Source organism: Buteo buteo, chromosome 1, assembly GCF_964188355.1.
Source record: "Buteo buteo chromosome 1, bButBut1.hap1.1, whole genome shotgun sequence".
NCBI classification, from domain to species: domain Eukaryota; kingdom Metazoa; phylum Chordata; class Aves; order Accipitriformes; family Accipitridae; genus Buteo; species Buteo buteo.
Window position 1 is genome coordinate 18,704,063 of NC_134171.1, and position 23,727 is coordinate 18,727,789.

The 23,727-nt window shown below is 35.5% G+C and overlaps 1 protein-coding gene across 2 annotated transcripts in view; it reads left to right on the forward strand.

Annotated features, from left to right (window-relative positions):
- The window catches only part of SLIT2 (slit guidance ligand 2), a 273,323-nt gene that overhangs the window by 191,859 nt on the left and 57,737 nt on the right, over nucleotides 1-23,727 (forward strand). Inside the window, exons 10-18 of one of the 2 annotated variants that reach the window (XM_075023755.1) lie at nucleotides 4,840-4,911; nucleotides 5,572-5,643; nucleotides 6,174-6,245; nucleotides 8,034-8,177; nucleotides 8,306-8,469; nucleotides 9,215-9,238; nucleotides 12,714-12,864; nucleotides 18,603-18,677; nucleotides 22,963-23,106. In XM_075023755.1, the coding sequence (XP_074879856.1) occupies nucleotides 4,840-4,911; nucleotides 5,572-5,643; nucleotides 6,174-6,245; nucleotides 8,034-8,177; nucleotides 8,306-8,469; nucleotides 9,215-9,238; nucleotides 12,714-12,864; nucleotides 18,603-18,677; nucleotides 22,963-23,106 (918 nt within the window). The remainder of the gene's footprint in view (nucleotides 1-4,839; nucleotides 4,912-5,571; nucleotides 5,644-6,173; nucleotides 6,246-8,033; nucleotides 8,178-8,305; nucleotides 8,470-9,214; nucleotides 9,239-12,713; nucleotides 12,865-18,602; nucleotides 18,678-22,962; nucleotides 23,107-23,727) is intronic. The other variant, XM_075023766.1, reaches the window with a different exon arrangement.

The window sequence follows — 23,727 nt, forward strand, 5'->3', positions numbered from 1 at the left end:
TCTGACAGCTGTTTTTGCCATTTACTTTAAAAGCAGATGGGGAAAATGCAAAGAAGAGCTGTCAATTTTATTACCATGTATAATCAGCATCTGTGCAATACATCAGACTCATTGCACAGCTTACACTTTCTTCTCTGTAGTAAAAATTCTTTGGGGATTTCTTGACAAGCTTCTTGCAGACTTTTTGTAAATGAGTAGATGCTGGAATTGAAAGTATAGATTAATTAACTGCTAAAGCCACTATTGTATTGACCAAATTTACTTAATCAAGATGTTATGTTCTGATTGGTTTAATTACAAAATATATGGCTAATTTGCTGCTCCGTATTCAAATTCTTGTTTTCTTACTTTTTTTTTAGATACATGTCTGACCCCTTAACATGCATTTAGGTGCAGCACATCTCTCTGCAGTATTTTTTACCTTTCTCTACTGAGCAGGCTTAGTATATTGTACCCCATCTGCATGATTTAAAATAAAAATGACTCTGTAGAGAACAGGGTGTTCTTCATCCCCACTCTGCCCTCTTTCCTGGTGCAGGAGTCTTTCATAGAAATGACTTTTTATAGTGGGAAAATAAGCTAGTTTAAAAGTGTCAGTATAAATAAGCATGTTGTCTGTCTCTGTAAGTGCGGAAGTAGTAATCAGTAATGGTGTGCTGCAGGCTTATAGTAGAGAACAGCATCCTCCTGGAAAGTGTCAAGTGATTTACATGTCACAGGGCTCTCTGGGGACAGGGTGGGAAGAATCTGTCTACTGGCTGGGGACCTACTTTGATTTGATTTCATTAGGTTGGAAGTCACAACTGCAGAAGCACCTTTGTTTCTTAGAATAGTAGATGGTTGTATGCTACAGTGTCTGCAGTGATAAGAAGTGGGGAAAGATTTAGAAAAAGAAATGTTCACAGTACATTTCATAGATAGGAGAGATTAGGGAATAGTCTTCAAAAAGGGTTCCAAGCAGTTTGGCAGTGTTAAAAGACAGTAAAACACTTATGTATTGATGCAGGACTTCTTTGAAGTGAAACACTAAAAGGAGCAGGAGACTTAATACTAAGAGCATTAATTAGTGTTTATGTGGTGATGGGCAGAGTACTTCTTATACATGAGGCAGTGCAAGCTTTGATGAAGCATGTACTTAACTGTCTTCCTCCATTATCTTATCTTATTAAATATGCTACTAAAATTGACTGTGGCTTTTGAAAAAGAAACCACCAAGGCACTGTTTATGATACATAGATGATCATTTATAAAAAAGAATGACTTCTGGGATGACTTTGAAGGGAGATGTTGTGCACAAAATTTAATACAAGTTCCATGGAAAAATACTGATATTAGCTTTTTGTTCTTCTGTAATATAATGGTACTTCTGGCCATGTCATTTGCGAGCACTTAATAGCTGATTTTTTCAGTAATAGATAACTACAACCTGTCCTATTCCAGAATTAAAAATGTTTCATTTAATATGAGGAATTAATATAAAGGAGTTTTTAATTACTATGGGTTTTATCAGTAGAATGCAAATTTCCTTTAGATATTAGACTATCTGTGCTTTGTGACCCTGGAATATATCTAATTAGATTTTCTCTGGAATAGTGGATGCAAATTTGCACTCTGTGAAATTCAGCTGATTCTGGGAAGATAAAGCAGAAGATTACAGGATAACAAAGCTTGAAAATATGATTTTGATTTACTTTCTTTACAGACAAAGTGAGGTATAAAAGATTTGTCTTCTTTATTTATATAATCTTATTTTTCCTAATTTTATACTAATCTCATTTTCTAAAATGTGATGTGCTTTAGCGCATACACTTTGGCGTGAGTTAAGAAAGCACATACATAGATGATCCTACTATAAAAAAATCCCTTATCCAGACAAGCTTGTAAATTTATCCCAGCACTGCACTGTCTGTCTATTAGACTATAAATTTCTCACTAAAAGGAAATGTTAGGTAAACTTGATGTGGAGTTCATTTTATATATCCACCAGTGAATTGGTAGTTCGCTCTGTTAGAACTGCTAGAAAATTAGCTTTCAGAAATATACTGTAGTAGGACTTCTTCAGGTTTTGGAACCATATAATTTGTAGACAAATTGGACAGCAGTAAAGTAAATCTGCTACTCCATCTTCTCATAAAGAATGACATACATGTATCCTGTAAGGTACTTCAGTTTATAGAACTAATATATTTTTAAATTAAAAGAGGAAACTGGAAAATACCTGGTGTCTTAATTTAATGCTAAACCTTGTCTTTCTCAAGTTACATTCCATATTGTGTCTAGTTAAGAGCATTCTGTGTTTAAAGATAGGTGAACGTAGACTGGAGCCCCTCCAGCTCTAGGTTACAAATCTCTACATCATGGGCTAATAAGCAGCATTTATATATGAGGCTTGTGGCAGCCTCATGTGGGAGCTTTGCCACTGCAATATCTGTCTTTCCCATACACACAGAGGCATTTTCACACAGAGGCATTTTTCCCCAGTCTCTCTCTCTCCAGCAATTCAAGTCCTCCTCTGTAATATGGCCTAATCCTTCCCTGTCCTTTTTACCCTCCTCCCCTTTCCAGTCCTCTGCATATGCCCTATGTGTTTCCCTGTGCAAGATATTATTTGGCTGGTTTTCAAAGCTACGCATCTGATAAATGTCTGGTCATGCTATCCCTGGTGGTTAGGCAGTCGGTTGCTGCCAAATAGAGTGTGTAACAGGAATGGATGGATGGCTACCATTCCCTTCATGGCTGGGTTAATTTGGTTTCTCAAGTCCTTCCCATTGCTAAAATAAGGAAATTTTTAGAAATTTATTATCTGAAGGTTTTACCTTGCTTTGACCTAGCCAGCTGAGTAGAAAAGTATCTAGATGATAAGCATGCGTAATCTTTATTTTCCGGGAAAACTAAGCTAAAAATTTAGTGGAAGAACAGAAAATACTTGGGTTTGGTTTAACTTGGTGTTGACCTTTAACTTAAGCAAGTTTTTACGTATTCAATGTTTGCCTTCTGCATCTACTCAAGTGTATTGGAGAAGAGTGACCTTGTTCCTTTATAGCCTAGTCAGTACTCCTTGTCTGATGCAAAATGTGTTTCATGGGTCCAAAAGGCTCAGCCAAGGTGAAGAAAGTGTGTGAAAGAATATCGTGTTTATGGAAAAAGTTAACAGTCTTGTGCCATGGAAATCCCTGCAGTGTTTAAAATATACCTGAAAACTGTAGCAAGGTGGCAACATTTTCCTAGTTAAGGACTTTTTTAAAACATGGACCCTGTCTAACACAGCTCTGATGGAGATTTCTGTGTGTCAGGAAGATTTTTTTAAGGCTTTTTTTTTCTTGGCTTCTTTATAAGCCATTCAAGAACATATTCTGCTAAGGTAAAGCATAGTAAGACTTAAGAGATTTTGAGTATTAAATTTATAAATAACTTCATCTGAACAAAACTTCACCAAGGCAACAAAAAAATCCTTCTTCAGTTCAGCTATACAGTGATCTCTGGAGAAACTTTACAAAAACAGGCAATTGTTGTAAGAATAGTTTCTTGGAAAAGCTTACTTAAAGTGAGTATATGAGCTCATTAGTCACGTTGCACACACAGAGACTCATATGTGTCTTTATCAGAGTAAAAGTGAAACAGAAGAGTGTTAATAGGACAAGGGTAAAAGGGAAAATATAGCTAATATTCCTGCATCTAGATTTAAAAAGGCTTTTTGACCTTAGATTCTGAGTCAATGTCCAAGTAATTTAAAGTAGTGGAGTAAATTTTACAGAATTTTGATTCTTTATACAAAATAGATTTTTGGGATTGTCTTTACATACATAGATCATAGTAAGCGTTGATACCTGTGCATGAAAGAGGGAAATAGAAAGCTTATTAGATAAGCATGGTATGTAGTTTGAATAATACTGCCTTTTCCTGTTGTACTTTTTAGTATAAATACTTTCATTCCTTATGTCTACCATAACCATGAAATACGCTGGTGTGCGAAGAAGTAGTTTCTATTTTAAATGTGCTTATTGCTGAATCTGTTTTGACTTGTTGGCAAGTGGGCCATAGGTCTTTATCAGCATAGATTTCCCATATGCAAAGCTCTGGAAGTTAAAAAAATTCTTGGAAAACTGTTTCCATCAGCAAATTCACACTTTGCAGTATGGCAAGTTTCAGTCACAGTCACTGTACACACAAAGCAAATGTGGCCAGTAACATAAACTACAATTTTAGACTAAAATACTTGTTTAAAGAATTTAGAGGTGTAGCTGTGCAATCCTAGTATTATATCTTAAAGAAAATGTTTTACGTACTGTATCCAAAGAAATCATGTGCGCTTGTCTAAAAATCTGGTGTTTACCTTACTGCAGGTAGCGACATATGTTATTTGTTCTGTAGGAACATTCCTCTCTCCTTTCCTACGGTTTGCGTATTTCAGTGATTAACTTACAGAAGTCTTTAGACATTTCTAAATAAAATTTATTATAAAAATTGCTGTATGTGAATAATACATAGGGAGTCAATTAACACTAACTCAAGTTTGAATTTTTTAATGACAGTTCTAGCTTAAATTTTACAAAAACCTTGTGTGCTCTGAAAATAAGTTTTCTTTAGATACAAAATCAAGATTGGGATTTAATTTGCAACATTGTACTCTCTAGGTTAAAAGGTTTGGGTTTACAGACAAAAACTGATTTTTTTGTAATGAAAACTGAAATGACCTTGTTTCTCAAGATAAAAATTATACTGAAAAAGAAAGCAAAAGCAGCCTTCTTTGTTAAAGTCTACCCCTTCTAGTTTGTTATGGCTTTAGATTGCCTTTTGGCTTGGGTTTTGTATTTTTATGTTGTTGCTATTCTTTTGCAGACGGTTAGAACAAAATTCAATCAAGGTCATACCTCCTGGAGCTTTCTCACCATATAAAAAGCTTCGAAGAATGTACGTACCCAATAATTTAGATTTATTTTTTTATTTTCTCATATATATATATATATACATACACATATACACATATATCTATATATAAAAATAAAAAACAAGTCAAGGTCATACAGACGAACTGTAGTCGATGTGTGAGCACTTAAAAAAGTTTGACTGCTGGGAGATTAACTGATGTGGCAGCCTGGTTATTAACACCATATAGCATCTTTGTCACATTAATAATAACTAGTTTTTACCAAGTATTGAAATTATTTAATATGGTTCTTCATAGAAGCAATATGTTACTGTAGTGAACATTCTATAAAAAAAATAAATTAATGGGGATAAGCCACTGTTATTTCAGAATATCTTTGAGGCTGTATAGTCCTATGGCCCTAGCAAACAGAGAATTCTTTATAAAATGTACTTAAGCAATTGGGAAAAGTAAATCTTTGTCATTTTTTTTTCAAGCATTTGAAAGGTCTATTTTTAACCATACATTTTGTTTCAGTGTACTGACAATTTTAGTGGTTTTATATTAAAATGCTTTGGCTATGTCTCACATAAATATTTTAATTTCTCTCTCCCTTCCATGCGTAATTCTAATTACTTATTATTTTAATGTTTGCTATTTTGAAAATAGCTTGAATTAATTGAATCAAATTTAATTTATTTCAGTGACCTGAGCAATAACCAGATCTCTGAAGCAGCTCCAGATGCTTTCCAGGGCTTACGTTCACTCAATTCACTGTAGGTATCTGTTTGACCTGTAAAAACAGAAGCAAATTTCTCATATTCTTATAGTGAAATTATTTTGGATTTTTGGCTCCTTCCAGAATTTTCATACAAATTCAATCAATTCTGAAAGTTGTAAATATAATTTCAGAGTGTTAGAGTGATAATTTAATATTGTATCACAGCTGGATATTAAAAATGTATGGTTTTTTTATAAATATGTTCATGGCAAAGAGTTGAACAAAATCAAACATTTCTTTTATTCCCCAGTTAGTTGTTCTTAAAAACAGCAAATCCACTTACCAAGGTCCCTTGGTAAGGCTGTTAACAGTGAGGTGCTGATTCTGCTGAGAGCTCTTTGGGCAACACACCTTTTGGGAAAATGTGTGATCCTGCTACCTCACAGGACCACAAGGATCTTGCAAGTATCAAGTTGCTGCTGTTAAATTCTCTTCAGGAAAATGGAAACTTCTTTAAAGTCAAAATCACATAGTATATGCCTTTCATAATGGCGGCTTTGTTTGCTTTATTATTTCCTGGTACAGTGTCCTCTATGGCAATAAAATTACAGAACTTCCAAAGGGCCTATTTGAAGGACTCTTTTCTCTGCAATTGCTGTGAGTATTTTTATAATATTTATTCTATTTTGGGATAACTCAGAGGGTAAACATGATGAGAGATTTATGCCTGGAGAAGAACTGGCAGGAAATTCCGTCTGTAAGATCAGAGGATAATAAAAATAAACTATGTTAAAGCCAAAGGAGTCAAGACTGTTGTAGGCAAGCTTGCCATTCATCCACAAATTTGATCATATCTCAGCTAATGTCTCAGCCTAAAATGATTAAAATGAAACTATTCTTTTGTGTGGAATTTATAAAGATAAAACACATAAGATAGGATACTGTCTTGCCCTGTAAACAGCATATAGTTTGTATAAAGTTGTGTGGAACCATCGAAGGAATATTTGTATGTTTTATAAAGAGAAAATATGAAGTGGAAATGCTATGTAATTTTATTTCTAGTTGTACCCATGTAAGAACAGAGTTGCAGTACAGTTTCATTGATGACTTTTAATGTTTTCTGACATGGTGATATGTTTATCAAATATTGTCAATATTTAGCATAAGAGGCTGTGCACTAGTTGTACTGTGTAAAAGAATTTTGTGAAATAGGCCATAAAACAACAGTGGTGGTTTTGGAAGAAATTGTCCCAGAATAACTAACTAGATTTAAAGCTTCCTCTTAAAGAATTTAAAACTTCTTCCCATGTGATTAGAAGTATTTAATGTCCAGACTTCATAGTGTAGTGATTGGGAAAATGTCTATTATTAAACAACTCATTGAAGACGGTGAAACAGTAAGTAAAATCAAAGAAAATGCAAGTTCTAGCACCACCTAGAGGTTTACATTTTGATTTATTTTAGTCACAAACTAGTGTAAGGCGGGGGGGGGTGCGCATTCCTATTTTCCCTTAAAAAGATAGTTATAAATAGTAGATAGTTTTAGCTATAAAAATATATTTCAGATTTTGTAAAAAAAAAAGGAAGTGACTTTTCTCTGAACTTCAGTTTATTCTGTATTAAAAATGTGTCCATAGCTTGATATACTTTGCATAGACAATACATTTCAGTCTAAGTAAATTTCTGCTTGTGTGGTGAAACTTTTTATCGGGGCATTGGTTTTCAAATCCACCATTCCATTCCAATTCTGGCTGGAAATGTGAAAAAATAAAAACTATTTTGTTATAAAAATGCATCTAGTTGGATGACATTTTAATTTTTTTCTCTTCAAAAGCATGAAGGAGTTGGTTTAGATTGGCTTGTTTGCTTTAACTTTAGAAGTCTGGGAGGTACAGGGAAGAAAAGGTTCCCTTTGAAGATGGAGAGGAAAAAAGATCCAAGACAGATTTGGATATATTCCATGCCACCAGTTTTTACTACAACTCTGTTAATGCGGCAGCATGCTGATTAGTAACATATAATTAAAAGTGCCACTGCACATCTCTTCCAGCTAATGAACACAGTGTTCAGTTCCTTTTTTTGTTTGTTTATTTATTTGGCAAAAGGAACTGGTTTTCCTTGCAGATACTTGATTTTTTAAGCTTGTTTCTTTGCACAGACAAATACCACACACACGTTCTAATAGCACATACAAGAAATGTGATTTTAGCTGAATAAACCCACACATTTCAACTCCAAGGTGCAAATATTTAGGAATGATATCAGATCACCTAAATAAGATATTTCACGTCACTGAAATGCCTTATGTCACTGTCAATTAATATTTGTTTCTACATCTCTTGTTCAGATTACAAATGCACACAAAGAATTATCTGTGAAAAACGCTGAAGCTGCAGTGACACTGAGCGAATTTTTTTAATTTTGTAATTGCCTTCTATTAAACAGATTATTGAATGCCAACAAGATCAATTGTCTGCGAGTTGATGCCTTTCAAGATCTGCACAACTTGAATCTTCTTTCTTTGTATGACAACAAGCTTCAGACCATTGCAAAAGGCACCTTCTCACCCCTACGTGCAATTCAGACCTTGTATGTATGCTCTTGTTTATGGTTGTCTTTAGTATGACTTCATATCCTACAGTGTACTAAAAATATCGGGAACTGCTGAGACCAAAGGGAAATAATGTGTGAAATTATGATTTTTTTCTTCATGAAAGGCATTTGGCTCAGAACCCGTTTATCTGTGACTGCCATCTGAAGTGGCTGGCGGATTATCTTCATACAAACCCCATTGAGACCAGTGGTGCCCGTTGCACCAGCCCCCGCCGTCTGGCAAACAAAAGGATTGGCCAGATCAAAAGCAAGAAATTCCGCTGCTCAGGTAATTTTCTTAGTTCAGCTGCTATTTTTCTTTTGTTGGCAAAAACAGTGGTTATAGAAGTTCTAATGAAGGCAGCTGGCTCTATGGAATTGCTAAACATTGCAGAATCTTTTTTAGTTCTTTGAAGGGGGGGAAATCATGAAAGTCATAGAGTATTGGATCATGGAACATTACTATAGTTAACACATTTGGCACTATTTCTGAGTATCATTGAATCTAACAAAAGAAATGCAATATATAATACTTAAGAATGAAATGCTAAAGTTATTCACTACAAGTATCACCAACATAAATCATTTTGTAAAATTTCCGCAAGGCTCTGGAGTATGTGAAAGATCTAAAAATTTCTAGCGAAATATGGAAACATGACATATTCATTCTATACAGGGAGCTTACCTCATACTGAAATTTACTGTTTTCTTTTTTCTAATCTTACTCCATTTCCTACTTACATTTCTCTAAAACCTAACTTTTGTCATATGGTATCCAGCTGTTCCAGGTGCATTTCACATTCTACAGTTTATTCAGTCTCAAGTGCAAATACCAGATGAGAACTGTTTGTTATCCATGTTGCGGCTACATTTATGACTATTCACACTTTGTTGTTTATCAGCTCTCGTTGTGAATACACATTTTTTTCACTTAATTATCTGTAGTTAACTGTAGTCCATACGTAATCTAATAAAACTCATTCTTTGCTTGCTGACATTCAGGTGCATCTTCTATTTTTTTTCTCTTTATTTAGCTAAAGAACAGTATTTCATTCCAGGTAGGTTTGGCTCTGCAGTAAGATTGACTAACTGCAGATACTCTCTCCCTTTCCCCCAAAAAGCAAAGTTTGTTAGAGCTTTTAGGAAACTGATGCATGTGTATTAACATTAGTCAATACCTGTAGCTAGACATAGTTTTCCTTTGTAGATTACTAGTAGTTCTGTTTTCTGAATATGAGAGCTTAGCATGCAGCTCCATTTACTTTTTCTTGTCTCACAAATTTGCACACAACCTACCAAAATTATACCTCTACTTAAATTATTTAGAAGGTTGCACCTGCTAGTTCATATTTCAATTGACACCTTTACTTACCTCGTACGTTGCCTTTCTGCCACTACTGTTTTTAAAATGTAGCTCCTGAGCTGCTTTTAAACACAGGAAACCATACTACCATCAAAGAGCTAGTACAACTTTAAAAAAAATAAATGTTTTACAAATGAACATTTTCTTCCTTTGCTTTCATGCTCTACACTGGCTGCTGCTACTGCTTGCTCACCCTCCTTGTGTTTACGAAATCACAGTGGAATGCTTGGAAAAGAAAGCTGATATTCTTCATTAAAGGCATTCTGTGGTCACACACATACAATGAATCAGAAATGCTTTCCATTAAAGAAAATACAACTTTAGAGTTGGGGTGAAACAGCAGTTTACACACTGCTTTAAGCTACAATACATCTATGATATTTTCACAAAAGAATTACTGATGTTGGCCCTAGCTCTTTGAAATACGTTTCTTTCTTTATTTTACCTTGCTTGTCAGGTGTGTGCACTGATTTCTTAATAGAAAAAAAAACAATGATGCATTTGCATTATGTTCCTAAAAGATTATAAATGATTGATTGGCACAATAAACAAGGGAATAACGAATCTATTGCTGAATTACAGTATGTGATTTGCAAGCAGGGTTTTCTACCATAGTTTAATACCTAGAAAAATATCTACAATAATTTATTATGACACCAGTGCACTTGTTCTTTCAAGTACTACAGGAATATTGTCATTCTGCAGTGATCTTAGTCTTTGTCTTTTAAGCTGATATGTTTAACAGCTCTTCTCCTAATGCTGTGTGATGTATCACTTAAATTTGGAGCAATCATGTGAAGTTCTTCATGCCCTCATACTAATATGCTGGTTTGAATTTGAAGAAAAGGCAAAATGAAATACAAAATAAGGCAGCAATTTGTCAGCATTGGCAGCCGCAAAAATGTGTTTTAAAGCAGCATAAAACAGAGGGGGATTCAATTTCTCAAACCTGTAGTACCACTCAATTCCTTAATGAGTAGAACAGCTGTATTCCTGCCACAGAGTGACTTCTACTCAACCTTGCCAACACAACTTTTGTCTCTGAGTTAGAAGTGTTTTCTTGCCAGCAAATGTCTTCACAGCCTGTTTATAATACGGCCACACATGCAGTTTAGGTTTGTTTATGAACCCTTAAAAAAATGCTATTCCTGGAAAAAAAAAGAAGAAAAAGAATTAAATTAATCACAAAGTGTTACAGACTTGCTTCTTGAAATACAGCTTCTGTGCTTTCTCTTTCTATCATGTTATCAGAGAGACACTGCATAAAATTATTTTAACTGTTGAAGACCTTGTCCCTGAATATTTTAGTTGTTTACTTTAAACTTCTAACAGTGATTTACTCTGGATGCAGGAAAAAAAAAATGTATTTGTAGCCTTGCTTATTGGGTATTTAAAAGTGCTAAAACCACTTCTTTACACTTCAATAAATACTGTAAAAATGTTAGCATTTCTTTAAAAACTTAATATTTTTATATTTAAATATGTCATTGGGAGATCTTGCTCTGCAGACACTAGGAAGTCTTAGTAGAATTTCACTATAGTCATTTGAAGACTAAAGGTTATAGAAGTATTAAATCATTACTCTGAAAAAATTTCATTTGTCTGCTAGGTCATAGAAATATTACATGTAGTTATACCATATGTGTTACTTAGACATTTACAAACACTAGATAACATAATACATGATGACTGTTGGGGGTTTTTTTTCCTCCCCTGAGAAAACTTTTTCCTATGTCTCTTTGGTTTATTAAGGTTTTAAGTGGCATAGCATGTATATATGTTCAAGGGAGCAACTTTTAAAGAATACTTTCAAAATAGTGAAGAATAATGCGTGGGAGGCATTATTATCCCATATGAAATCTGTAACTAACCCCAATCTGTTCTTCATTCTTTAATGCCACTTAAAATGAATTATTCTTTCTCTCTGCTGAAGACAGTACCCCTTAGCAGCATCTTCTAATCAAACTAAAGTTGAGTAGAGAACATGAGAGCTTAGTTCATGTTTTTGTCTTAATTGGGATTACTCTGTCTTTCTTTCCTTCTTGGCTATCTTTACTTTTGCAGGAGTTCACCATTTTGGCTGTAAGTAAAGTTCAGTGTCTGAGCTAAATCACAATGTACCTCCCAGCCCTGATGCACCTTCTACTAGTCTCAGTCTTTTCACCTTTGTCCAAGAAGAACCCACAGGTCCTTTCAGCTTCTCTTTGTTTTCTTTGTCACCCACCCTTGGTTCCTTACTGGATGTTTTCTCCTGATATGTTTAGGACGTTTTCTTTGACTGCCTCTGGGAAATGGTGGACAAAACTTTCAATGTGGTTCATTTTTATTGTACTTTTTATTTAATCTGTGACAGTAATACTGTTACTGTGGCACTGGACATTCAGTAATAAGAATGCCATGTCATGTAAGCAAGTATTAAACTTCAAATGCTTCTGTAACTTATACCTACTCCTTCCTCTTTTCCCTTGCTCTTATCCTTGGCCTAATGGATGCAGTTTTGATAATGTAGCGAGATTTTCTGTTGTGCTTGATCTAACCATGTGGTTGTGAGGTATGAGTAAAACATGGTTCTGTCAAGCACCATGGAACGTCACGCAGCTTTCTACAGCATGGCAAGCTGCTGAGGCTTAAGTCAGGATCACACATATTTTAAATTAAACCTGAAAACAGGGCTTTCAATCTTACGTGTTTGAGATGATGTGGAGTATCAAGACTATAAAAAAAAAATCACAGAGGTTAATGAAGTCCAGTCAACAATACAAATTTGTAACAAGAGAAAGAGAAAAGGTGGCATTCAGGATCTATTTATTCTTGATATAGAGAAAGAAAATAAATTCTAAAAGAATCAGTGGCATTTGTGTGATTAGCTATAACAAGGCTAGATTGGCTGACAACATAATCAGCAGAAAGTACAGCTGTGAAAAGCTCAAGTTAATGTTATCCTGTTATGTGAAGTTGGTCACAGTTTCTTTTTCCAGCATATCTTAAGCCCCTATATTTAACCCTCTCTTGAAGTCCTTGTGTCTGTACAGTATCACAAAGTTTATCATACATTTCCCAAGTTGCCCACCCGTTATCTGCATTGCAGACATCTTTTCAACCTTCTCACAAGAAGCAAATCTTATACTTTATTGACTCAGTATCTGTCTTTTGACTTGACTCTTCCACAGGTACTGAAGATTACAGATCCAAATTAAGTGGAGACTGCTTTGCAGATTTGGCTTGCCCTGAGAAATGCCGCTGTGAAGGGACCACAGTGGACTGCTCCAATCAGAAACTCAACAAAATTCCTGATCACATCCCCCAGTACACAGCAGAGTTGTAAGTTGAACCAATAATAAAGCCTTATTTTCATATGGAAAAACTAACTAAAATTTTCAAATATAAACCCACAGCTTTACTTTTTTGAACAACAAAAATTAAATGTAACAAAAATTAAATGTGCACTTCAAAGGATGAGTTATTAATAAAAATTATTTATGCATCATTTTAGTACCATGTGGCCTTAAAAACTTAGAATAAATAAATAAATAAGGTAACTATTCTAGGTTTCTAGTTCTCCAGTACATGAGCTACCCACTTGGATATTTTTGAAAGGTAGTGGGGTTTATTTTGCTTTTATTTTAACTACAAGAGCAAGTAGGACATCCAGTAACCAGACGTCTGTCTTAAAAAGTGCTACCTAGGTGTTTAATAAAATAGAGCTCATTCTTCTTATGCAAAGCACACATAATGTGTATCAGGCAGGAGACCAGAGGAAGATAAAGCAGACAAACAAGACAGACTTGAGTTAAGAAGATGGGATAATAATATAATGAACAGAGATGAGCAGAAAAGAAGTCACAGTTTATTACTTGCTTAATAAATGCCATATGGGAATGATTTGTAGGTATTACAACTGAAGTGGTCTTCAAGGAGGGGTTGAAAGATAAAATTAAGACAGCTTTACAAGGTTTTCCCATGCGCAAAGCATAGTATGAAAGGGAATGCAGAGATGCTTGAAGGATCAGCAGAAAGGCAGGAGATGAAAGTGACCATCATTGGCAGAGCAAAGGCGGGAGAAAATAGCTGTTTTTCCTAGGAGATTCAGTTTAAAGAACAAGGCAGAATGCTGAGGGACAAAAGAGAGGGACTTTGATTTGATGTAGTAAAGCGGGGACAGAGATGTGGAGACAGAAGTACTGTGATCAAGTTGTGACCCACAGGAGCGAGATGAGCAACAGTATGGCACATCTCTTAAAAGATAATCAGTCCACAGCTGGCATCAAAGCAACAGTACAGCAGTGAAGGTATGAAATAATGAGACCATGGTTAAGAATTTTGAATATCTGCACAGGAAAAGGAATTTGAAACTGAAATATTGTGTAAATAGAGATGGAGATTTTTGTCTGTCTCTGAGCTGGGAGAAGGAGTTGAACTTACTGATGTTTTAATTACAAATCTGAGTAGTAATTCTAGTTGTGCCCAGAATGATGGCAAATTCAACTGAAAAAGTGGCATATGTGGAAAAAGCAAAGCTCAGCTTTTGGCCATGTTCGCACTGTTGATGTATTGTTAATAAAGTAATGCCAGAGAAGAAAAAATTGATACACAGTCTTGGGTAAAGGGAGATAGATTTCAATGGAGAAATGCATTTTATGTTATGCTATAATATCTTGAGATAAAATTACTTGACTTGAAGAATAAAAACTGATAGAATGGGTAATGGGTTAAAGTGCAGGAGGAGATCATAAGGTAATGGTTATAAAAATCATATCTACTGAACCAAGAGATGACAAATGGAGTTGTTGAAGTGACAAGCATGTATTGTCTTGATTCTTAGCAGGATTCATGTTTAATTCTCTTTGCTCTGAAGAAATAATAGTTTAGTATTTTAATTGTTGTTTTTCATATTCATTTATTTACATGTGGAAGATAAACTGACAAGTGTTTTCTTTCTATAATTATGATTCATACATATTAAATTCAGAAGAAACAATTAAATCATCAAGGCTCATCTGCTGTTTATCCTAAACTCTCAAATTTCAGTCAACGAAAAAATTGTGTTTGACGAAAACATAATTCATGTTTCATTACAGCAGTTCTTTCAGAAAACATCCAGTCTTGTTTGAAGATATCAGTGGATTAAAAATCTACCATTTCTCTGAGAGTATTACAGAAGTTAATTAATTATCTTCCTTCACTTCTGTTAAAATCTTTTAAAACGGGAACTTTTACTTCCAGATGGAATCTGCTTCTCTTCAGTTTCCATCATTGCTTCTTTTATATCTTTTGCCATTAAAGAACCCTTTTCTATCCAGTACTTTATCCAAGTAAGATGGTCTTAAACTGTAGCAAAGTTGCTATTCAACCTTCTTCTTGATAAGCTGTACAGATTGTTCTTCAAGTCTTCTGATGTAATAAAAATTTCAACAGCATTGCAAGTATTCTAGAGGGGATAAAGGAATTATTTCTGCCTTTTTTTTTACTTCCTCTAAAAATCCAATTGCTGTAGCTAAATATGTTCTTCTGGTATCTGCCTCACTGATGCAAAAGTTACAGCTCTTTCTCTAGATTCCTCCTGTTATTCCTGGTCTTTGATTCACTGCCTTTGTTGTTCCTCTTGGGACTTCACAGTCTAGTTCTAGGGCCACTCTGTAATTTCCAGTTCACAACATTTACTGGCATATATGAGAAGAGCAGCTAGTTAGCCTTTCTTTTCTTTTACCCACCAAATTTGAGATAAGGATACTTGTTAGCGTCAAATGACATTGATGCTTCTATAACAGTGATGAGGAAAACTAGATTATTTTCTGCAGGGTGTTGTTTGGAGCTGAGACTCAGCTTGGAAACAAAGATCAAAAGTGAGGAAAAGAGTGTTGATTTTGTAGATTGCACAGTAATAATATCACATCAAAAAACCTATTTCTTCAGAGTAGTTGTTTTTAAAAAATCTGAAAATAATAATACAGTTCAAGACAGATACTTAATTGTAAAAGGTGAAAAATTTATAAGTGAGCCAAGTGATGTTCTAAATGTTTCTATTTTGTCGCTTGCTTATGGTCTTCCAGAAAACCGGCAAAAGATCTGTCTAATCTGCCACTGAAGTATTTGAGATAAAGTACAAGCCTGTAAATGCACCCCAGAAATAAAATATTTTTCAGGTAGCATTCTAATATATAGGAAAATTCAGGAAGCATTTGATAAATCACTCAAACCAGAGTCCCCAGGAGGAACACTAAATAAAAATTATTTCAGTCTTGTATGTTCAATTTATGTGATGATTTTACAATAGCTGATAGAATATCAGATCCTAACAAGATAGTTTTTGAAAGCATGAATATCACTGCAGTACATAGCCTTCCAGGAAGGTTCAGCTATTGTACCAAAACATGCAAATATTTTACCCATTGTGTTAATGAAACGGGAAAAAGCATCAAATAAAACAGAGAAACAGAATATTTAGACATCATCATCAAATGCTTCTGTGTTTATTTTTTTGTTTGGAGAATGACATTTCAGTACTTTTCTTTGAATAAACCAGATACAAGTCTTTTTACGATAATTTTCATGATACAGTGATTGGCTGGTTGTCTTTACCAATAAAGAGCACTGGGTTCAATAAATAATGATATTAAGATCCAGAAGGAAGATATCACCACATCTGTTAATTTTCCAGTCATCTGTAATAATTTTGATTCCTCTGTGTGTGGTATCACTTACCATGATAGTAGAATGACAACTTCTTGCACAAGTATTTAACAATTCAAAATCTAAAGCCAGCAATCTCCAGCCATAGAAGTGCCATGTGATCCATGTGGTCATTCTTCTGACCACAAACCCATAATTTGTAACTCTTGATGTCCCTTTATTTGTGGATATACCCTCAGTGATGATGTATGATTTGTGATATCACCGTATACACAAAGTTGGAGAGAAGATATGACTTGTGCTACATTTTTAATCAAACATAGTACAGTGATTCAACCCATGCTTCTTTTGCATCACAGAGAAGTATGGAGAAACTTCTCAAACACTGAAAATCTTCAAAACACATGGAAAATTCTTAAAATTGTTCTGTAATATTGATAGTAGACTAAGACTAGTTTAAATAAAATGAAAATTCAAATTCTACATATGACATTAGGTAGGACTAATTTGTGGTAGCACCACAAATACAAGATTGAGGAATAACCAGCAAGTAGTTCAAGATAAAAGGCTATGGTGGTGTTATCATACATATTAAAGATGAAGGAGTGCCATTGGGCACTGCTACAAATTTCATTTTGGGATGTATGTATAGGAGTATAGTATGTAAGTTATATGAAATAATGGTTTTACTGTACATAACATATCAGCTGGAATACTGTGTCAAGGACTTCACTTTTCAAGATGGATATGGATCACTTGGAAAAAATTTCAAGGAGAACAAGAATCATCTAGAAAAGAAGACTTCTGAGGAAAAACTGGAAAGTTTGCATGCATTTGTGTGAAAGAAACTTGAGGGAGAGACAAAGTAAATTATTTTTAATATGTAAAAGGTTGTTGCAATGAGGGAAGGATCAAATTGTTTGCCTTTTTCAATGGGGGTAGAAATGTTTGCAGTAGAGCACAGCAAGGAAGTATTATTAGAATCAATAAATGTTTTCACAAACAAGTCATTCTACTAGATTATATAGCACTAGAAAATTATTTGAAAATGTCAGCATTTATAGAATGCTTGGTGCTTCTGTTGTTGATGGACGGGAAAAAAGGCTGTTTACAATGCTGAAGTAACTTCGTATATTGACACTGTGCAAAAATTTGTTTGATATGGTCCCACTAAAAATCACATTAAGTCATTCAGCTGATTTCAGAGGTGGTAATTTTTGATATTCATGTTCCTTGTACTTCAGTGTGGTGTACAAATGTTCTGTGTATATCCAGAAAACTCTTCCTGCCTTCTTTCAGTTTGGTTCCATGCTGAAACCATTGTCCAGCCATACCTTCAGATTTACAACCTTCATTTCCCTTCTGGCTATCATTGAGAATCAGCAGGAAGGAAGGATGAACGAGCAGCTTGCTTTTATTTTCTAGGGGTTTTTTTAATCTTGTCTTGCAATAAGGCAATTCTGAAGAGCATTCTGGGTTTAGAATTATGCTGAATTTCATTTCACGGTGATGTTGTCAGTCATCTCTTTTCCTTCCTATTTAAGATCTCTAAATAAAAGCTGGACAGACTCCCTTTCTTAATAAGATGACTCCATTAAAACATATAAAGAATCTAAGACTCATAATTTCCGGGTTTTTTTCAAGAGAGGAAATAGGGAATACCGGGTCAGTGCAGATATTTTTTGCAATATAGATGGTCCCCTAACCTAGCAGCTGCTAAAGGTATACTATGCTGGAACAGCCTTGATACCTGAGCAGGAAAGATCAGTATCCAACTAGTATTTGTTGCTTATGGTATACCTTCTTGTAGTGTTAGAAAGCAGCATTTAATGCTTCCTTACGCAATATACGTGTGTTAGGTGTAGTGGTCTGAAGATAAACCATGGTCAGAGAAGTGTTTTTAACATCTTGGGAAGACCTATGCAGTGTGTTTCAGTCCCTATCCAAAAGAAGCATTGAGCATAAAGTAATTAGTTCATTCTGTAAATAGTGTTCTGTGAGCACCTCCAGATGTCTGGCAGACCCCACCTGATATTCTTTAAAGAACAGTAAACTAATCTTCAGTGGTTTATACATAATTCTTTAAGATTTTTATTTATAAGTTGCCATGGAATCCTTCCTTAGTTACATTTTTGGGTTTTTCCCTTAATAGAAGAATCAAAAACTATTTCTTCTATTTCTCTGCAGTTTTAGTTGTATGATGTTTTGTGATCTGGTTTTGATTCTGTATGTCTTATGTATGTCTAAGTTTAACTAATGAGAATGTTCATTCACAGGAATTATATATGTCAATATATATGGAAATGTTCTTCAGCTACCAGTTAAACACCAGCTATTCAGTTAAACCACTCTGAAAGTTTCACTTAGTGTGGAATGTTCTGTACCAATGCCCGAATATGTTTTTCTGAAATTGGTGTCATTTCTTGTAGGCGACTAAATAACAATGAATTTTCAGTCCTGGAAGCTACTGGAATCTTTAAGAAACTTCCTCAGCTGCGTAAAATGTAAGTGCAACTTCAGTGCCCTTGTCTATTCAGATAGCACGTTAGCTCCTTCCTGTGTTTCTCCACCTTTCTTAGTTCTTATCTATAAAAGATTCAGAATATTTTAATCAAAAATCAAGAATGGGTTTAAATTAGTAACTGATGTAGGTTATAGTTGGCAGCTCTTCTCTATGGGACTAGGTACTGCCAGGAACTTCTCATGGTGTGTAGCTCCAGCACCTTCACTGCAATGTCCAGCCAGCTGGTCTGTTATGCAGCCACAGCAGGGAGCTCACAGTATAAGCTGCTCAAAAAAGGTTCCAGTAATTTTTTTGTAACTTCCTGTACTACTCCCTAACCAGGCAATTTTGCCTCTTTCAGCACATTCAAGACATGCCTTTGATTCTGTGCTTCATTAAACTGTCATTAGACAAGGGGAATATCAAAATTAAATGACTGAAAAAAAAAAAATGGTTTGATAGCTCATCCATGTAAGTCCATGTTCATAGTTCATGTTCTAAGAGGAGTTTATAAACTTACCAGTTACAGTTGTTACTAAAAATAAATTATGAAAATCTTTCTTTCAGTTATTTAAAAGACGTATTTGAGGGTAGATCATTTAGTTAGACTTAGTGACTCTGTGCTCAATCTTTTCAGGATTAAATCCAAACATAAATAGTAAGTGAAGAAAAATGCAAATAAAAATAGATCAGATTAATGAAAATTATGCACTGCTTTGTAGCCACCAAGTTACTACCATTTGTAAAACATCAGTCTACATTACTGGTGACCAAAATCTCAAGGGGAGCAATAGTATTACCTAAACTGTTGTTAGCCTTATCCAGATCCTTGCTGGCAGCTGCCATGATCACAATTAGTTAAATACTTATTACTGATTATTTTAGTTCTTAGACAACGATTAAAAAAAAACCACAAACCAAAACCACAGCCAAAAATCAACTTAGCTTTTGACCTGTCCACTTGAGTACACCTTGCCACTTTGGATTGGGCTAAGAGAATGTAGGAATGTCTGGCAGAGCAGTGTTCTGGTGCTATACAGTACATACCCAGTTTTCTTCATTCCTCAAGGAGGTTTCCTTCATTCCTCAAGGAAGCTTTTTCATTCCTCAAGGATCTCAGATTAGCACTCTTTGCAACTACAGAGTGCCTTTGAAATAAATAAAATACTTGATATGGCATACTTACACATGCACACACATATATCAGCTCTTCATATTTAAGAAAAATGGGGAAAAGGGAATATACTGTCAGTACTTACATATTTTCAGCCTATAAAGGTAGCTTAGTAAACATTTCATGTCATCTAAAGCTAGTTTGCTGCTTTTTAGTTAAGGAGGTGTTCAAGATGAAAGAAAGAAAAGGAAGACTATTAATCAGTTTCAGTGTAGCTGTCTGCTGGAACTCCCAAGAGCTTTGAAATCTGGATAATTGAGGAGGGACAAAATTGAGAAAATGTTAATGAAAAGTTAAAATTTTTAATAATACTGCTCTGTAACTTCCTAATATAGTTATCAGTTGTTGCAGCATTCTTCAGAACAGAGTATAATACAGTGAGTGGTTAAGGGTGGCCAGAAAGCAGTGAGGTAGTGATGCTATAGAGACACCCATACGAGTGAATTCTGTATTTTTGTGGAGCTCATATTTCTTCTGGAGGTTCAAATAGGTGCAAAGGTCTTTCTGCACAGTTGACATTGAAAAATTGGGGCCTAAATGTTAAATTGATTTGATGGTTCATCAGTAATAAAGCATGTGTATGCCCTGCATCATTGATTAGCTATGCAACATTAATCCTTAAAATATCCCTGTGAAGTGGGAGAAGTAGTATCCATGTTACACAAGGAACCAATAAGATATTAGGAAACTTAGGGCTTGACACGGATAAGCTAGCTAAGAGGAGAAATAATGAGTTTATTGATTCCAGTCTTGAGCAGCACCTTACAGGAGGCTGAAGAGCTCCACTGTGAAACTAATGAAAGCAGTGATGGTGGATGTCTACCTACACTTTAGTAAAGCTTTTGACACCATTTCCCACAGCATTCTCCTGGAGAAACTGGCTGCTCATGGCTTGGACGGGTGTACGCTTTGCTGGGTAAAAAACTGGCTGGATGGATGAGCCCAAAGAGTGGGGGTGAATGAAGTTAAATCCAGTCGGCAGCCTGTCACAGGTGGTGTTCTCCATGGCTCTGTACTGGGGCCAGTTCTGTTTAATATCTTTATCAACAATCTGGATGAAGGCATCGAGTGCACCCTCAGCAAGTTTGCCCATGACACCAAGTTAGGCGGGAGCGTTGTTCTGCTCAAGGGTAGGGAGGCTCTACAGAGGGATCTGAACAGGCTGGATCGATGGGCTGAGGCCAATTGTATGAAGTTCAACAAGGCCGAGTGCCAGGTCCTGCACTTGGGTCACAGCAACCCCATGCAGCGCTACAGGCTTGGGGAAGAGTGGCTGGAAAGCTGCCCGGCAGAGAAAGACCTGGGGGTGCTGGTCGACAGCCGGCTGAATATGAGCCAGCAGTGTGCCCAGGTGGGCAAGAAGGCCAACGGCATTCTGTCCTGTATCAGAAATAGTGTGGCCAGCAGGAGCAGGGAGGTGACTGTTCCCCTGTACTGGGCACTGGTGAGGCCGCACCTCGAGTCCTGGGTTCAGTTTTGGGCCCCTCACTACAGGAAAGACATGGAGGTGCTGGAGTGTGTCCAGAGAAGGGCAACCAAGTTGGTGAGGGGCCTGGAGCACAAGTCTTATGAGGAGCGGCTGAGGGAACTGGGGCTGTTTAGTCTGGAGAAGAGGAGGCTGAGGGGAGACCTTATCGCTCTCTACAACTACCTGAAGGGGGGTTGTAGTGAGGTGAGTGCTGGTCTCTTCTCCCAAGTCATGAGCAATAGGATAAGAGGGAACAGCCTCAAGTTGCACCAGGGGAGGTTTAGATTGGACATTAGGAAAAATTTCTTCACTGAAAGGGTTGTCAAGCACTGGAACAGTCTGCCCAGGGAAGTGTGGAGTCACCATCCCTGGAGGTATTTAAGATATGTAGATGTGGCACTTAGGGACATGGGTTAGTGGTGGACTTGGCAGTGTTAGGTTAACGGCTGGACTCAGATGATCTTAAAGGTCCTTTCCAACCTAAATGATTCTATGATCCTATGATTGTATCCTTCACCACAGGCAAGGTGTACATTAAATTACAGCTAGGCTAGAGATGAGTAGTCAGAACTCAAGATTAAGCCACAACTCCTTGTTTTCTATGTCTTAGATAATGGCACCAGTTCATTCTGGCAAGTGTGTGAATTTTTGTTCTAACAAATAGTATCGTTCTTGATTTGAACAATTAAAATGCTGTTCTAGAAATTGCATCAAATAAAGTTTGATTTTCTTCCCGACACCATTAATTCTATCAAATAAAAAGTCTTTAGCTTCAGTTCATTTTACATTGTCTCGGAGCATTTTTAAGAGCTTTTTAAAAATCACTAGTGTATTATAATACTCTTTAGTGTGTAAATATGTACTTTTATAATATGTGTAAATAGTTATATGAAACAAAACAAAAGGAGGCAAGAATAACATGAAAAATCTTTAAGAAAATGTGTGTTGTTGAGTATGATTGCTTTTGTATATATAGTACAGATACTACCCATTTGGGCTGTAATTTCCATATTTCAACTAAAAACCATAAACACTAAATATTTTGGCAGTATCTTGGGTCATTTTCCCACATTTTGATCTGCTTTGCGTACAAATTGCAGATAAATGAACTATCTTGCTTATAAGCCCTCCTTTTTAACTAATGTCATAAATGATTAACATTTCATGTACTGTTTACATTCACACATTTCATTTACATATGTTGCTGTTTATACTGTTTTATTATATTTGTGTTTACCAAGATGAAATAAAGAAATCGGAGTGGTTAGTTGTGCTGGTACTCATACAGTATCATTCTGTTATTAATTCATCTAATAATGCTACAAGGACTGGAGACATGAAAAAAATACAGTCACTGACAAGATTCAAAATTATGAAAAGATGTTGTTGTGTGGCAGCAGCATGGACTGGGTAATTGCCATTATTTAAGAACATCTTCCAAAGATTGTGTTAAAAATCCTTACTTCTTCAGTTAGCAGGGCATTGAATTATGCTTTTATTGGTTCAAAGTTGAACAATATATTCATTGCTTTTACACAATAACTCAGTATCTTGAAATCTATGCAGACTGCAGCATTTAACAGTTAATTTGGGGTATTTAAAAAAGGAAACATATTTTTCTCTGTTTCTTCTAATGTGTAATAGAAACCTGAGCAATAACAAGATTACAGATATTGAAGAAGGAGCATTTGACGGAGCCTCTGGTGTGAATGAGCTATTGCTCACTAGCAACCGCTTGGAAAGTGTTCGACACAAAATGTTTAAAGGACTAGAAAGTCTCAAAACACTGTAAGTGTAATTATTTGTGTGTTTTTATTCTTCCTTTCTGCTGGGTACTTTTTAAAGTAATGTTCTATCTGTCCTAAAAAAATTGATTTTGGAGGATTAGCTCTGGATTATTCAAGCATATCTTGGTTTTTATTCCTATTTTACAAAAAGTTATCGTATGTTATATGAATTCATTAATTACTAATTATGGATATAATGTAGCTGAAATTTTTTGTTGTGGTTACTTGACTACAGAAATTTTGAGTCCTCTGAAATGATGAAGCAGTTGAGAATGGGTAAACATCCAACTGCAGAAACGGAAATAGGGATAATCGTCTGCTTCAAAGTAACACAATTTTGCACGGGAATTACACATTTTACGTAATGGAGTCTGATTCAATTCAGCTCAACCATTACTGGGAATTTTGCTAGAGGAAAAAGTGATTCTGGTGGATACTGAAATGTGGGAAATTATTCTCTCCTAAGTAATTTTAATGTCATTTCAACAGTGAAGGGAGGAATAAAAGCACTATAGCTTGAACTCATTTCATTCTTTCCATGAAGGCAGTTTAGCTCTTTCCACTTAAAAAAAGATGTTTATACAATCCACAGCTTCTTGGCCTTCTTCAGAGAGCCTGTCCT